This window comes from Lissotriton vulgaris, chromosome 8, assembly GCF_964263255.1.
Source record: "Lissotriton vulgaris chromosome 8, aLisVul1.2, whole genome shotgun sequence".
Lineage (NCBI taxonomy): Eukaryota > Metazoa > Chordata > Amphibia > Caudata > Salamandridae > Lissotriton > Lissotriton vulgaris.
The window spans coordinates 1,317,738,478-1,317,756,071 of NC_141696.1; the positions used below are offsets into that span (position 1 = coordinate 1,317,738,478).

Genomic DNA, 17,594 nt, shown 5'->3' on the forward strand with positions numbered 1-17,594 from the left:
CATGGCACTTTATGCAGGGTCCCCTCCAAACATTTTGCCTTCACCCTCCTGTTTTCTGAACACGTTTTGTTGTCTTTTTGGACTCTGCATACTTTACCACTGCTAACCAGTGCTAAAGTGCTAGTGGTCTCTCGTTTAAATGTGGTGACATTGTTGTACCCCCACTTGGCATATTTAATTTACTTATAAGTCCCTAATAAAGTGGAACTACATGTACCCAGCGCCTGTAAATTAAATGCTTCTAGTAGACCTGCATCACTGATTGTGCAACACCTCAACCCCGCCCTCCCCGAATCTACAGACCTGCCGATGAGAGAAGACAGAGTTTTCGGTTTAATTTCTTTCTCACTTCTTCTTTTCTTTTGTCTATTTTCTTCTGGGTACTGTATATGAGTGTATACATGTTGTGTGGCTAACAATAGGCAATGTTACGGATTGAGGTCATGTTATACTTGTCATGTACCATTTTACTTTATTTATTTAGGTCCATTGGGGCTTAATTATCCTGTCCCGCACTCACTGAGATTGTGGATATTCGGGTGTCATGCATGCACATTCAGTTTAATTTTAACACACATCATTACAGCCACCTGTCTTATTATATAGACATTCTGGTGTATGATTTTTGTCTACACAGATTGACACATTATGTCTCACTGTTATTTGTTTACCCAGTTTCACATTTATCATTAGAAATCTATTGTTTTCTCTTCACCCTACCTTTCATATGTAAAACGGGTGCTGTGGATCTCACAGCAATTTGGGCATCCCCTCAACCAGTAACCCCATTTCTTAAAGCCCCTTGAGCCTTTTTGATTGGTCTACAGAAGTGCTGAATAATCCAGTGGAGATAGACATGGAAATGACCTACGCAACGCTCCTTCATTGATACAATTACACGAGGAATAACACACTCTCTTTAAGGTAAAGGGGTAAAATGCCTTCATAAGACAGCATTATTTAGATTTCTGGGGTATAATCAAAATCCTGCTCTTGTATTGGATTTATGTAAATTCCATTGAGGTTAACTATTACCTGCAACAAATAAGGCACCTAACAAGAAATCAGCCCAGCATATTCCCCTAAGGTAAAGAAATGTAATTTAGAGATATATGATATTTTCGTCTGCAGAATAGGCCTGCCTCAATCAGCACTTCGGCATTCAGTAAAGGGAATCTTAAACTAACCTTTGTTGTTTCAACAAACTGAGGGGCCGCACACCCATAGACTTGCCCCAAGAAAATCAGACTTCATTTATGAATTGTCTGGTACATAACACAATATACAATACAGATGGGTAATGTTCTCAACTATTTCAAATCTGGGCTTATTTTTGATGCTCTTTGTACCTTTCATGAACTTTCACGACTATGAAGCCAATTCACAAAGACATGAAAGAGAACATAAAAGAGTACAGCTGTATCACTCATTTTTGAATTTCAACATGCCTTTTGTGAATTGGCATCAAAAGACATAAAATGGGAATTTCTATGTACAGTCAGCACAGTTATAAAGAATGTGCCCTCTTTGCCCCCTTAATAATATGGAGTTGGATGTTTCTGGGCTGATTTACAAAGACATGCAAAAGTCCATAAAAGAGTGCCATATAGTACTACTTCCTGTAAACAGTTTTGTGAATCAGCATCTTTATATCTTTCTCCACAGAGTAAATTAATTGTCACATGTTGGTAGGGTTATCCTTTCTCTAATAAGCTTCATTAGAAAAAAAATATTATATTATATATATTATTAATTATAAAAGCTATATATTTTTATATAAACATAATTATTCATATTATTTGTGCAGTGTGTATGTGATGTGCATCCGAAACAATCACGAACTATCTGCAAATATGTAGTTTCTTTTAACAAGTTGTTTACACTTCAGGAAAAAATCCTTTACATTCTGAGTGGCACAATACTTAAAGTAATATTGCACCTGAGGTTTTTCCCATTAGAAGTTTGATGAGTAGAAATTAGGTATACCATAGTAAAACTGCTCATTTTAACTTGTTCAGAGCTTCCAAACTCTGATAAAACACTGGATAAAAATTTGCATGCATCCTATAATATGGGTTTTGCCAGGATTAAGATTACCAGTGCACCTAGAGTGACAGTGGGTGTCTATGGACATGGTGGGATTGTCAAGACAGACCAGGCTGAAGGTAATCAACATAGGTCCAACCCCTTAAAACTCATTCTACACGTTATCTATGTCATTTACATTTAAAACATAAGTTGAAGTATTTTGAATAAAATTAGTCCATACCCTGACTGGACCTGTGCTCTTCAGTTCAAGGACATCCATAGTGTAGTTGACTCTACGCCCGTAGTGATCAAACTGAACGTTTCCTGTCAGCCCTTGAATCCGAACCTAAATTGAAACACAGCATCAGCATTCATAACTGCTCCGCACAAATACGTTTTCTCTTGGTGGAGCCAGACTGACATGTTACTTTTAATTTAAACATCAAAAACAATTATGACATTTGAAACAAGCTTGTAGCAATTATCACTTGGGTTAGCAAGACATATTTGGTGACGTACAGCAGGCTACCAAGCATACTTCAAAGTTGTTAAATATTAACAATAAGGGCTCCCGGTTTTATGGTATTTATTTTTTTAACATTTCCATCTGTATTTATCCATATTTTTTTTCTCCATCTTATTGGTATTTCTCCATATTTATTTTGTGTGTTGCGACTATATGGAGTGATACAATGGTATAATTTCCAAATGTATTTCACTTAGAAACATGCACTCATACTTTGCTGCCTGTCGAGTTTTAGCAAATTAAGCAGCTAAATATAGAAAAAAAACTACCCCTCCAGGTAACTATGAGCATTATAATGCAAATATATATTACCATACACCGGAATTTAGGGGAATCTCAACCCTCAGCTGTTGTCCTAGAAATCACGAAAAACAGCATAAAGAGAATCACCCACAAGAAGCAAACTTTTCTGTAAAAACGAAGAACTGGGAGCCTTGATAATAATACACCTACATACATTCTTCTTCAATACAGGAAGAGTCCGCCGCAAAATGTTAGATGAGGAAATAGTTTCTAATTCACCTGAATTTTTCAACGAAATACTCAAACATCTTCACAACTAAAATTGAAAATAAATTCACCCATCCAGCTCTCTTACTCATGAAACTAACATTTTTACATAAAATATGTTTGGCCTGGGCCCTAGGATTTGGTGATGGTGCTCAAGTAGTCTTATGTTAGACCAGTACAAATGTGTGCTGCTCTTTGATGTAATTGATTTGCTGACACAACAAAATGTTTGGATGCTTAGTCTGTTATAGTAACAGAGTAAGAGTCACCATTTCGTGTGTATTTGTTTCACTTTGCTGTCATGATAACATGTTGGATTTACAGCTTTTTTAATTGATCACAAAGCATAAATGTGCATGTAAAGAGGTCTTCTTACAGATGCGATAAAAATAGTGGTCTTTTGTCCAAAGTATCTGCTATTTACTATATTATGTTAAATCCACCACTTAGAATGCAAACTCCATCTTCTGACTCCTTTTCATAACACTCTTCTTTGAGAGTACAGCTTAGCTCTGTTAATGCAGTCTTCTCAGGAATGGTGGCCTACACAGCTGTATGACACAACCATGCTTTCCTTTTCCACGCGCTATTTAACAACACGGGTGTAACAACAAATGAGTCTGAACCACGCATTCCATTTACAATGCAAGTCATTTCAATGACTTGCCTTAGGAGGGGGTTGGACTTTGGAACAGTATCATTTACTATTCCAACTCCTTTCCCCGCAACAGTAGGGAAAGCGTTGAACTTTAAAGTCCAACGCCGCTTTGCCCAAAGCATGTCGTTGTAAAGACGTACTTTGTAAATGGAATGTGTGGTTCAGATGTATTTGTTGACAATGCATTGTTCAGCGGTTGTGGTATTTGCTGTTTCCTGGCATACACCATCACAGTTTCCATATTGTTGCTGCCCAAAATGTTATAATTAAAGTCAGAGGGCCCGATTCACAGAATGAACTTAAGACTCAATCCTAAACTTACTATTCACAGAATGCACTTACTACTTTTGGCATTCACAGAAAGAACTTACTACTTTTGGTATTCACAGAAGTTAGGATTTTGTCTTAAGTTTGTCTTAAGTCTGTCTTAAGTTTGTCTTAAGACAAACTTAAGACAAAATCCTAACTTCTGTGAATACCAAAAGTACTAAGTTCATTCTATGAATGCCAAAAGTAGTAAGTGCATTCTGTGAATACCAAAATAGTAGTAAGTTTAGGATTGAGTCTTAAGTTCATTCTGTGAATCGGGCCCAGAGTGTGCTACAAGGGACTAATTCAAGGAAAGTTAAGTTTGTTTGATGAGTAGTACAAGGGTATCTCACTCAATAGTATCCACAGAATAACAATTTTGATTCAAAAAGGTAAATGAATTAATGAAAGGAAGAGAGAGAACACACAGAGTATGGATTATATTTTGAAAAAGAATTTTTACTGTAACAAAATTGGGGAGATAGATACAGACAAACTAATTAGAGCAAGAAATCATGAACAGAGGTAAATAATACTTTTTCACTACAGTTCATAACTTAAAAACATCAACTCCAATTGGTAAACCACACAACCTAGACTAGTTAATAAACATGGTTATGAGTTAGTGTCGAAACAGCAATAAAGGAGATGATGGAATGTCTAAAATGTTATTTCATTGTAGGATGTTCTTTCTTAAACAACAGGGGCAAAACAAACACCCCAAAAAACATGCGCACACCCCACCTTCCTCCCGGTATTAAACAATTTTCCTAATAAAAAGTGGGCATAGTGGTTTTACTAGCATATCTTTGAAATGTAATAGCATTGCCTTTGTACTACAAAAAAGAATGTTCATGGGGAAATTGAATGTCCAGGGAATACCAGCATGTTTTGATGCAAAAATACCCCTTTTAGCAGGAGAAAAAAACCTTTATATTATTAAGTCACCCCTATATGAGCCTTGTAGCCTACAAAGCAGTGTGCATGGTATTTTAAAGTAGGCCATGTATAAATGTTTGGTTAATGTCTTCCTACAATGACTGCAACCCAAAAGCTATTTTCACTGTGGAAGGTTCTGGTTGGCTATAGAGAAATACTGGGGACTGACATTGCATTTTAGTTCTGCTTTCTTAGATTTGGGGCAAGCTGGAGAAATAGTTCAATCACTTCTTTTAATATTTAATAAAAGCGCAATTCAATGGTAAAGTTGGATTTTCTAATACATATTTACAAAAATGTAATCAGATGTTCCTGGAGACTTATTTGCATTAGCTCTCCAACAGCTCCCAGAACAGAGATAATGGCCTAGGTGTGGGGGAGGTGTTTTTCTTAGCCTTGCAGGAAGAACAGTTATGGTGGACCCAGGAACTTCATTAACCTGTAAAAGGTCTGTCCTTTTACAGGTAACTGTAAGGTGAGATCTGGAGAAGGCAAATCTTTGTATCCGTAGAGAGATTGACTCCAAACCCAGCGGGAAGGAAGCTATCTCCAGAACCAGTTTTGAGGGACCGTCGTGGGGGGGACTGTTCATTTCCCTGGCGACACATCTGGATGGGTATACAGGCTATGCACAAAGGAAGATGGGTTTCACCACTTTAGAATTTTGGAGTAAGGTGCCTCTAACTGTCTCCCTGAGGTCGTGGTCAACAGTGATCACAGACTATCAATGGCACTTTCCTTTTTCCTGGTGCTTTTTTCCTTAAGTCTTCTACCATTCATATCTCTGGTTCCCCTCATTAGTTTTTTGCCATTTTTATGTCAATTTGTTTGGTACATTTTACCCTATTTTTCCTAATTGGAGTTGGATTTGTATTATGTTGTGTTTTTGACTTCTTTGATGCTTTGGTACTTCTGAAAATGTTCCATGTTTTCTTTAAGTTAAGCCCATCTGCTCAGTGTCATGGCTACTTGGGACTGAGCTAAGTACAGCATCCATTTTAGGACATCCCCAACATCCTCATTCCTCACCCCTCATCCCTACTTCTCATCCATCATCCCTACTTCTCATCCACCATCCTTACTTCTCTTCCCTAATCTCTACTTTTCATCCATCATCCCTACTTCTCATGCATCATCCCTACCTCTCATGCATCATCCCTACTTGTCATCCCCATCCCTGCTTCTGAGCCCTACTTCTCATCCATCATTCCCTCTTCTCATCCACCATCCCTACTTATCATCCATTATCCATACTTACCTTTCATCATCCATACTTCCCTTCTACTACTTCTCAGCCATCATTCCTACTATTCATTCATCACCCCTGCTTTTCATCCCTACTTCTCATCCATCAGCTCTACTTCTCTACCCTCCTCTCTACTTCTCATCCATTATTCCTAAATCTCAAACCTGCTCCTCCTCCATCATCCATACTTCGCATTCCCCATTCCTCAGTCATACCACAACACTTTCAATTATATGAAACACCCCTTTACTCTGGTTTGCAACAGCTAATTAGCATAAAGAGAGAGGGCTGGCTACTGAAAAAGTTTGATCTCATTTCACATGAGGATAGAGGCGAGGAAATACAACTGGTATTTGCTCCTAGTGAGTCCAGGGCTGTACAGCATTTCATTTTATTTAAATAAGTGCTTTTCTGTTTACACAGGCCCAAGAGGAAAGTTCTGAGGATTTAAGGAAGTGAAGGGGCCCCCACCCGGGCCACACAGCAACACTTGGAGAGAGGGCTATACAGGAAAACATTTCTGGTTCAGTTTCATATGGAACAACTCTCTCCGGGCCTTACTTTGCCTGGTTTTCTACTCAACTGAAGCAGAGACTCTGAAATCTGCAAACAGCAAGGAAAGAAACAAAATACATCTCTGAAAACTATAAGCAGCCTCAGATGAAAATTTTTTCTTTGTTAAAAATATAATTGAAACAAGAAAGGTTTCCTGATGAACTATATCACCCTGTTTCCAGGAGTTGGTTTTTAACATTTCCATTGTTACAATTTTTAACTCTAACAAGCAAGATTTCCTATGACCTGTACACCCCTGTCTCCAAGTGTTGATTTATGGCCCAAGTCAAGACCCTTGCCTTTCCCAAATCAGAGTTTTCTGCAGAGGCCTGTGTAAATAGAAAATCACTTTGATAAAGTGAAATGCGGTACAACCTTGGATTTACTAGAAACAAACTGCACAGTGTGCAATAAGATGGCTGTTTATTTCAGTGGCTAGACCAACATAATGCAGCCCTGTCTCTTAACTCTGATGTGCTGCTACCAACCAATCAGTGTGATGATGTGTTTCCCATCATTGAACGTGCATTGGTATGAATGAGGGATGAGGAATGAGATGTAAGGATGATGGAGGATGATTTAAGAGTAGGTACCAAAAGTAAGGATGGTGGATGAGAAATAGGGGTATTGGATGCGAAGCAGGGATGAGAAGTAGGGATGAGGTATGAGAACTGTAGGGATGATGGATGAAAAGTTGGGATGAGAAGTATGGATGATGGATGAGAAGTTGGGAATGATGGAAGAGAAGTAGGGATGAGAAGCAGGGATGAGAAGTAGGGATGATAGAAGAGAAGTATGGATAATAGATGAGAAGGAGGGATGAGAAGAAGAGATGAGAAGTATGGATGATGGAAGACAAGTAGGGATTATTGATGAGAAACAGGGATGAGAAGTAGGGATGAGGAGTGTGGAATGACGATGTCCTGAAATGGAGGCTGTACCAGGGATTAAGCTCACATTTACATTACAGAATCCCTTTACTGGGCCGAACACTTTAGTGACTTTATTACTTGCAGTAGCTTTCCATCCACCCCAATAAATAATTCAATTTCTTTTAGACTAGGCCCTCTATGTATGGTCACCCTGGATGTTTGCCTTTCTTTGCTGAACCAATTTTTGTTAGCTTCTAGGATCCTCTGCACTTTAGTCATGCTAATCAGCGGTAAAGTGCTTGTGCTCTCTCCCTTAAACATGTTAAAGTTGGCACCTGATTACTACGTTTAGTTTTTTAATAAGTACCTAGTAGATGGTACAAATATATACCCAGGATCTGTAAATTAAATGCTACTAGTGGGCAGGCTCTTTGCGCTGAATACGTAAGCATAAGAAAGTTTTTAAAATAGTAAAAAAGTACATGGGATAAATAGTAATGGCGGTGTATATGTACCGAGCTATGAGCTAGTAGAAGATACGTAGGGACTCTGAGATACAAGCTGAATATAGATGAAGACAGTCGTAGCCCGCTTGGAATAAACTAAGAAAGGGGTGTTTTGCAATAGGATAGAAGATACAGCTGATACATTTTATTCTATTTAGAAAATATGATTGACATGGAACATATTCTACTCATAGGTGGTAGATTTGAAACTAAAGGAGGCGACCCACTTAAATTGAATTAATAGTACAGGCATACCCCAAGAAGTGGCACATCAGTCTAATCCTAAATGACTTTATCACGGTAGCAGTGATGGTTGCATTCATGATTGCATTTGATAAGTCCTGGAAAGTTTGACATGTAACCTCTGGGTTTTTCATCACTGTTTTAGACAAATTAGTAACATATACATATGTATATACATAGAATTCGATGGCGTCTCCAGTATACACATATACAGAAAAGATCCTGCAATAGCAGGTATTTCTTGTGTTTATAATTATTAGAAAGGACTAGATGTCACGCTCCACCTATGATTAAGTGGAGTGAATAGAGTCGCTAAAATCTATATATATGTCTTATATCTCCTTCCCTATTTAAGGTGAATATTCTAGAGGAGGCCATCATTTACCTCCCTTGTTTTAAACTCAACAATGTGATTTTACCAGAAGTAATTGATAAAGAGCAAGATATCATCACTTGCGTTTTGCTTAGGTAGGTTGATAATTTGACAATCTTAAACATAATTAGAGGGCAAGTGGTTACAAACAGAGATATATATAGCTCTTGTTTCCCTATTCCGTTTGTCTTGATCAAAGGTGGAAATTCTTGAGAAGACTATTAGTATCTCTCTTGTTTTTTAGTATAATGATGTCATTTCACTAGAAGTGGTTGATTGATTGCAGGATATCAGCACTGTCTGTAGATGGGTTCACTATTTGGATATCTAATTCTCTGTACTATAGATAGAGCATTGTTTTACAAGGATGTTGGCCATGAGAATCAACAATATCTTATTAAGAAATTATGGGTGGTTCATGCTGGTGGCCATGTAAAATATTGAATTAACAATGTAACTAAACAGAAAATTGTTCATAAAAAATGGAACAAAATAAACAAATGATTGTTGTGGATATTATGCTCAATGTCTTTTGTGTTAAATTGCTTTTTATTATAGATTTTAATTGTATGCTTTCAAATATTTAGAAAAACTGTCCTGAAAAAGGTGTTTATTACAATACCGAAACGCTGCGTCGACAACTGTTTTTCCGAATCTTTTTTTATGATACAATTGTTTTTCTGAATCTTTTTAATGAATGTTTTATGTAATTATGTACAGAAATGTATTCGAATAAATTGTGGTTTTTTAATTATGATTTGTTATTGTTAATTTTTTGATTTATGTATTTTTTTTGTCAAAGTTATGTTTATTATTATTTAAAACAGAAACATGCGATAATCCCGCACATCTTCCCACGCAGGGGGTAGCAATAAAATCAAAGCCCAAGTGCAACATGTTGTAGTAAGACAGAACCCCAAATAAACAGGACCCCCATCACACAAGATAGCTCTCTGAAGGGTACACCTTCTGACAGAAACGGGGTATACCATGCGACCTGCCAAATGAAGAGGAGAAGTTGAGAAGGCTCAGGGCAATCGCACTCCCTACGGCTCATAGAGCGGCCTACAGTCCCAAGGCTAAAATCAATAGCCGCCGCAGTGCGGAATGGTAGTCGGAGCGCTTCCCAGAGTAGTTTCCCTTGTGGGCATTGTCGTAAAAGAAATTATAAGGAGAACAAACACCCAAACAACATTGAAATACAGAACCTGATGTCCTCCCAAAACCCTCCCCCCTCCCCAGTGGTGGTAGCAACTTAAAAGAAACAGAGGTCAAGTACACATATTGTCAGGGATTCATAGCTGGAAGTGATGCAGGGCTCTAACACTAGCAGGACACACTGCAGCAGGAAGAACCCTGGAAAGAAAAGCAACCAAGGGGCCCCAGCGGAATTTAAAGTTCTTGAAATCATCCCTAAAGATGTCAGCCATCCACTCCAGACTCAGTAGCTTCCACAGCCGCGAATGCCAGAGGGAGGTGGCCGGCAACTCCCTCCTCTTCCACGCCACCGCCAGGGTGAGCTTGGCCGCCCCAATGCATAGCCACACAATCTTTTTATCTGCTTTAGTCTGATGTTCGAGACTTGGATTACGGAGACCCAGTAGGGTAGTAGTCATCGATGTAGGGATGGGGTAGCCCAACTTCTCTTTAATATGGGCAAGGATTTCCTCCCAGAACGGACAGATACTGGGGCAGTCCCACCAGATATGCTGAAAGTCCCCTAGTAGCCCACATCCCCTCCAACACCTATCAGAGGTACCAGGGAATATCTCCCTCAGCTCGGCTGGTTATAGGTATCAATCCATCATGGTTTTCATGTGCGCGTCCCTAAGTTCCAAGGAGTGGTTAAACTTTGCGATATCCGACCATAAGTGCGAACACTCCTCGTCAGTGATTTCTTGTTGTTGATGGACATGTAACGGGGTCTAGAAGAAATCACAGTGGAAAGTAAGAACCTGTATATGAAGGAGATGACACCCTTCATGGAGGAGGTCTTGGTGTGAAAGGCCTCAAATTTCGTTAGGGGCCGGGCAGCTGCGTCTCTCACCTGCGGAGATAGTGCCCAGTGAAGTAGTTGTGCGTGATGGTACCATTCATTGTCCCCAACCCCGTAGTCCCTCCTATAATTGTCAAAGGTGAGCGGATCGAAGTTATGGAAGAGATGCGTTAATGCCTCAGGGGGACCCTCTTCGAGCGCTGGGGGGAAAGCAGGATTGAAATGTATTGGCGTAAAAGGGGAGGGAAGGTAGTCCACCTGTCATCCTTGGAAACTGAGTCCCAGACCTTTAAAGTAGTGCGGTGGGGGTGCTGATATAAACATTTTTGGGCCTGTCGCTCTTGGGCCTCCATACCAAATCCCAGATCGTCCTCCCTGCAACGCTCCGATCTATATGTAACCAGTGTTTTTCTGATTCCTGTTGTGTCAATTCAACCAGTACTCAGAGTTGCACTGCTTTCTAATACAAGTGAATGTTGGGAAGCCCCACACCCTCCTCCTTCCTCGGTCTGTGCAAAATAGAAAAGGAAAAGCGTGCTCGACCACCCTGCCAGTTGAAGCGTAATATCATAGATTTCACCTGCCGGAAAAATTCCCCTTCGAGCTCAATGGGAAGGGCTTGGAACAGATACAACCGTTTCGGAGGAAGGGACATTTTGGCAGCATGAATCCTCCCCAGCCGAGATATAGACATTGGCTTCCAGCGAGCGAGGTCGGCTTGGATCTTGGCTAGTAACGGGGGGAAATTGGCTGAATATAGTTTCCCCAACGAGGAGGTCAGATGGACCCCCAGGTACTGACTAGAGGATGGCCCATGGGAGAGGTGTGAATGCCATGAGACGAAGGACTTCCGGGGGAGAGTGAGGTTAAGGACGTAAGATTTGTCAAGGTTTATTTTTAACCCCGCTAATGCCTCGAAGCGCTCTACTTCTGCCTGCACATGAGGAAGGGAGTGGGCCGGTTCAGAGAGGGAGAGAAGGATATCGTCCGCGAAGAGAGTGATATTATGTGACTCTCCAGTGAAGGGCAGGCCCCGGATGTCGGAGTTGGCTCTCACTGCCAGCGCCAAAGGTTCTATGCTTAGGGCAAAAAGCAGAGGCGATAGGGGACACCCCTGTCTGGTGCCCCGCGAATGTTCAAAAAAGGAAGACTGGTGCCCTTTCACCGCTACTCTGGACCTGGGGAAAAGGTAGTTCGCCCGAATCATAGATAAAAGTTTGGAGGAGAAGCCAAAGGCAGTCAGAGTCTGGAATAGAAACTCCCAGTCCACCCGATCAAATGCCTTTTCGGCATCAAGCCCCACCCGGACCGCCTGGAGTTTGAATTTATTGGCCTTTTCAATCATATGTATTACCCGCCTAGTGTTATCGTGGGTCTGGCGCCCTTTAATGAACCCAGATTGGTCTGGATGGATGAGTGTCGGCATCAGGTCATTAAGCCGTTGTGCAATTATGGAGGAGTATAGTTTTGCATCCAGATTTTGGAGGGCAATTGGCCTATAGGAGGCGCACCTGCTAGGGTCCTTCCCGGGTTTGGGTATGATGGATATCAGAGCTTCAGCCATCGTTCCCGAGGTCACGCCATCCTCCGCCATACCGGTAAATAAGCGGACTAGGTACGGACTGAGTTCAGAGGCGAAGGTCCTATAGAAAATAGCTGTGTACCCCTCCCTCCCCAAAGCTTTATGGGGTTTCAAAGCCTTAATGGTAGCCACCACTTCTTCTCTAGTGAAAGGAGCAGAAAGCATCCCGTTCCACTCTGCTGAAACCTGGGGCAGTGGTAAGGTTTGCAGATACTCTCTTTGCATGGAAGAGTCAAGAGCATCTCCCGAATATATATTCTTGTAGAAGGCACCGAAGAGCTCGGCCTTAATCTTCTCCCTGTGCGTAAGTTCCCCCTGTGGATCCTGGATACCCCCAATATACTTATGCTCCCTCTTGTCCCGTAGCTGCCTGGCAAGGTGTTTCCCTACCTTGTTACCCTGAGAGTAAGAAAGACGTTGTAATTTCAACAAGGTGTATTCTGCCCTATTATTGTAGAACGCCCGAAGTTTACCTCTCACTGCCATTAGATTAGGTTGTGCTTGTCTAGTGGGGTTCGTCTTGTGTGCTTTCTCTAGAGTGGATAGTTCCTTCTCTAGTTGCTCCCTCTCCCGACCTCGCTGTTTGTTGAGAACAGCATTTAGAGCTAAACATTGCCCTCGAAAGAACGCTTTAAAGGCGTCCCACGTAGTGAAGACTGAAGTGTCCCCCGGGTCGTTAAGAGCAAAAAACTCATTAATAGCCCTCTCAGAGTGTCACAGGAGGTTTTGTCATGAACCAGGGATGCCAGGAAGTACCATCTAGGGTTAGCCTGACCCTTCACTCCCCAATTGAGGCAAACCGAGAGCAGACTATGATCAGAAATGGACAGCGGGAAAATCTTGGCCTCGCGAAGATCACCCCGGAGAGACTGACTTAGGAAGATGTAGTCAAACCGGGAATAAGAGCGGTGAATGTGTGTCTGATTTATTTAGATGGGTCTCTTGGAGGCCTACTATATCTAAGTGGTGGTCGTTGACATATTTCCAAATCTTTTGGCGCTTCTGGGGAGAATTCAGCCCTTTAACATTCCAAGTCCCTATAGTAAGCGGCATCGGGGATATAACCAAAGACGCTGCGCTTCAAGGGATGCCTGCCCAATCCAACCCCGAGGGGCTACTGTGTGGCTGACCCTACCAACTTCCAGCCCGCCCAGACTTCCGATTGTGTTCTAGATCTGCCCAAGCAGTACAATCCTCCCCCTTGCATGGAATCGCCCCTCCCGCCAGTCCCCCCCTCCACAGAATACTTTAAAAAGTAGTCCTCACACACACACTGGCATTAAACTATTGCTGTTAATTGTTTTAATTGTGAGGGCACACAACCCCTGTGCTCTCTTTATATAATTCAACTCCCCCTCCACCATCCCTCACCTACTCATCTTAGTGCTCCCCATCACATCAATCGTAATTCTTTGCACTGTTTGTTTTATTTATTTCTGAGGGCTTACAGTTGCCAAGGGCTACCAGTAGGCTGACTTGACATTTAACCCACTTCCAAGCTTAATTGTGTTGTATGTTTAATTTATTGGAATGATATGACTATCAGTCAACTGCAAAGTAAAAAAGACACAATGGCTTCTGTATGACATAACATAAATCATGCACGTGTTGCGATGCAAACGCATGCCTGCATCACATGCATGTTTGCCCACTGCAGCCATCATATAACAATAACCAGAGGTTAATTTGTAAATCAATAAGTGCTAGGGTCCTCGTCAGGAGGACGCAGCAGCTTGCACCATTCATTGCCCTTGCCAGCACTGCCAATTACAGTACCAACACAACTACTAACCATCACACTCCTACAAGTGTGACAATTCATACTATTCTAGGCTCCCAAAGGTATAGAAATGGCTTTGGTGGCAGGTATTAGTAATTGTTAATGTATATTTTGTTGGAAATGGCCCTCACAGTAGGGTTAACCCCAAACATTTTGCCTTCCTCCTCCCATTTTTGTTGAATTCATTGTGGCTGCTTTTAGAACTCTGGGCACTTTACCACTGCTAACCAGTGCTAAAGGGCATGTGCTTTAAACATGTTAACATTGGCTTATCCACAATTTGCATATTTAATTTACTAAGTCCCTAGTAAAGTGCACAACAACATGTGCCCAGGGCCTGTAAATTGAACTAGTAGGCCTGCACCGCCAATTGTGCCACCCACTTAAGTAGCCTTTTATACATGTCTCAGGCCTACTACTGCAGAGCATGTGTGTGCGTAGTTTTACACTGCCATGTTGAGCTGGCAAGTTAACCCTCTTGCCAGGTTCAAACCTCCCTTTTTAATATATTTAAGTCACCAGTATGGTACACACAGGACAGTCCAAGGTCATGGTATAGCGTATTTAAAAGATAGGACATTTACTTTTAAGTTTACATGTCCTACCAGTGAAAAACTCTTTCATTAATTTTTCACTACTGCATGGCTTATATCTCCCATAGAATAACATAGGGATTACTTTATTACAGTTTATGTTTAATTTCCAATTGGGAAGTGATTGGACCCCCACGTTTGGTGACTCTGGAATCACATTTTAAAATCACAACTTATGGTGAAGTCAGATTTTAAATAGTAATTCTGAAAATGCCACTGTTAGAAAGTTGGCCTTTTCTTACTTAGCCATTTGGTGCATGGTGCCTATCTCTGAATACATGTTTGAGGTGGATGACAGCTGGGCTTTCTGCATTCCCTCTAGACAGCCACACACAATGGGAGCTTAGGTGTGATTTGATGGGCCTTAATGGGCCATTAACTGGCTTGATGGGGGGGAAGAGCTGAGCACTAAACTTAAAGCTAAACTTCACTTCCTCCTCCGATGCAAAACGCTAATGATCTTACTGAACACTACAACAAATCCATCACTGAGGTCCTTGACCAAATTGGCCCTGCCAAATCAAAATCTCTAAGAAACATCCCCTCAAAATCCTGGATTAATGCTGATCTCAACATCGAGAGACATGCGCTTAGGTTAACAGAACACACTTGGAGACAACATCCCTCCCTCCCAAAGTTTGCCTTCCTTAGATCGGATCGGGGTAATTACAAAAAAACATATCCACAACGTAAAGGCCTCCTTCTTCCGTACCCAACTCGACCGGGCTAAGAATAGACCTGGGGAACTATTCAACATTATCAAAAGTCAAGCAGCCTCGGCCCCACCCAAATTGACTGCCACTACCAAAAGATGTGAAGAAATTGCAAATGTGTTTTCTGATAACATTTCCAGGATTGATATTTACTTTGTGGTTACTCCACCACCACAGGGCTCCTCACCCCTACATACCCCCCTCCTAAGTCACCCTGTTCAACTTCACCCCTCCAGACTCTGTTCTTCTCCCGCTCTCCGCCACTCCCCTGGAACATCTCCTAACCTTCCCTCATCCCAAAAATAATGCATCTTGGTTTCACTTCTGCCCAGTTACTGATCAAGAAGTCCTCAACATCATCTCTAAACTTAAACCCTCCTCTCATACCTTTGACCCACTCCCCGCCAACCTCATCCAAGATTTAAAGTATATAATCTCACCTTATTGGACTTCCATCATCAACACCTTCTTAGCCTCCGGCTGTGTCCCTGTTTCCCTCCAACTGGGCCAAATCTCTCCCATCCTCAAAAGGGCTACTGCGACCCTAAAGACCTTAACAATTTGCGCCCGATTTCCAACCTGCCTCTTCTTTCCAAAGCCCTTGATAAATGCGTCCTACTACAACTGGACAAACATATCGACTCATTCAATCTTTTTGATAATTTACAATCAGACTTCCGAAAGGGCTGTAGTACAGAAACCGCGATGCCCAACATTGTTGACGACAACCGTCACTCGCTCGACAAGGGGGAGACTTCCCTTCTCATCCTCCTGGACCTCTCCACTGCTTTCGATACTGTCAGCCACCCTACTTTACTCAATACCCTCAAAGATCGATTTGGCTTCAATGGTCCTGCTCTCAAATGGTTTTCCTCCTTCTTTCAGCACAGAACCCAGCAAATTAAAATCAGCAACTGCCACTCTAAACCTATGCCTGTCTCCCTGGGTGTTCCTCAGGGGTCTATTCTCTCTCCTGCTCTATTTAACCTCTTGATGGAGCACCTCACCCTCATTCTAAAGAATGCAGGTATCAATTATACCTCTATGCTGATGATACCCAACTTTACTATAATACCCTGATTAAGATTCAACAGTGGTTCCATCACAACCACCTGAAACTGAATCCTAAAAAAACTGAAGTCATTCTCTTTGCCTCCAAAAACAACCAGCTCCCCATTCTACACTGGCTTGCCAACCTCAAAGCTCTCAATTGCTCCCTGGCCTCCTCGAGCTCAGTTAAATCTCTCAGAATTAGCATTGACCAAAATATCATCATTTCTCTCCACATACAAAAACGCAGCTAAAGGTGCCCTCTTTTACCTACATCACCTCAAGAAAATCAAACCTTTCATTCCTGTGGATGACTTTAAATCTGTGGTCCAATCATTAGTTCTCTCCAGATTAGATTATGGCAACGCCTTGCTCGTCGGATCCCCCAAAGTACACCTAGCCCCTATCAAATCTGTCCTTTACCTCACGGCCAGGCTTATTTCTGATTGCAAGCGGTCCGATAACATCTCCACAACCTCAAAGATGTCCAATGGCTTCCCATCGATGGCAGATCCAGCTACAAGACCGCGTGCATTACACATAAAGCCTTACATCTTTAAACTCCACTGTATCTCTCACAAAGACTTCACAAAGCGGGCTGCACCAGAGAATTGAGGCGCACCAACGCTCTTTTACTGGTTCCTCCTGTGGTTGACAAAAAATCTACCCAATCACGCTCTTTATCCGGTAATGCTCCTACAATCTGGAACTCTCTTCCCAAGAATCTATGTTGCAACCCCTCATACTTCAGCTACAAAGAAGCTATAAAGCGACACCTTCTCCTCAAATACTGGGGTCCTTAATGCTGGCACCGTACAGATTTCTCGCATCCTGCCCATTATTATGTTATGTTTCTCACCGCCTTTTGCCTGACAGCCACCCCCTCCTCTCCTCTTCACACTTACCTCCACCCTCATTTATCCAGCCCTCATATTTTTGCTTCATACTCCTTCATGCCACCTCCTCCCCCTTCTGCCCCCTGACTCCACCCCTTCCCCATACCTCTCCCCATTCCCCCCTACAATCCACACTGGCTCTGATATCCAACGCACTTTATGGACTAAATGTTATGTTTGATTTCCTTGTCTTTTTATTTATCGTTCTGTACATTTTGC

The 17,594-nt window shown here is 41.7% G+C and overlaps 1 protein-coding gene across 7 annotated transcripts in view; it reads right to left on the reverse strand.

Moving 5' to 3' along the window:
* Positions 1–17,594, reverse strand: part of GRIA4 (glutamate ionotropic receptor AMPA type subunit 4) — a 969,207-nt gene that overhangs the window by 141,708 nt on the left and 809,905 nt on the right. For all 7 annotated transcript variants that reach the window (XR_015299356.1, XM_086935255.1, XM_086935257.1 and 4 more), the window contains exon 8: positions 2,270–2,374. Coding sequence is in view for 6 of the 7 variants with exons in the window: in XM_086935255.1 (XP_086791381.1) it covers positions 2,270–2,374 (105 nt within the window). In the remaining variant the exon portion in view is untranslated. The remainder of the gene's footprint in view (positions 1–2,269; positions 2,375–17,594) is intronic.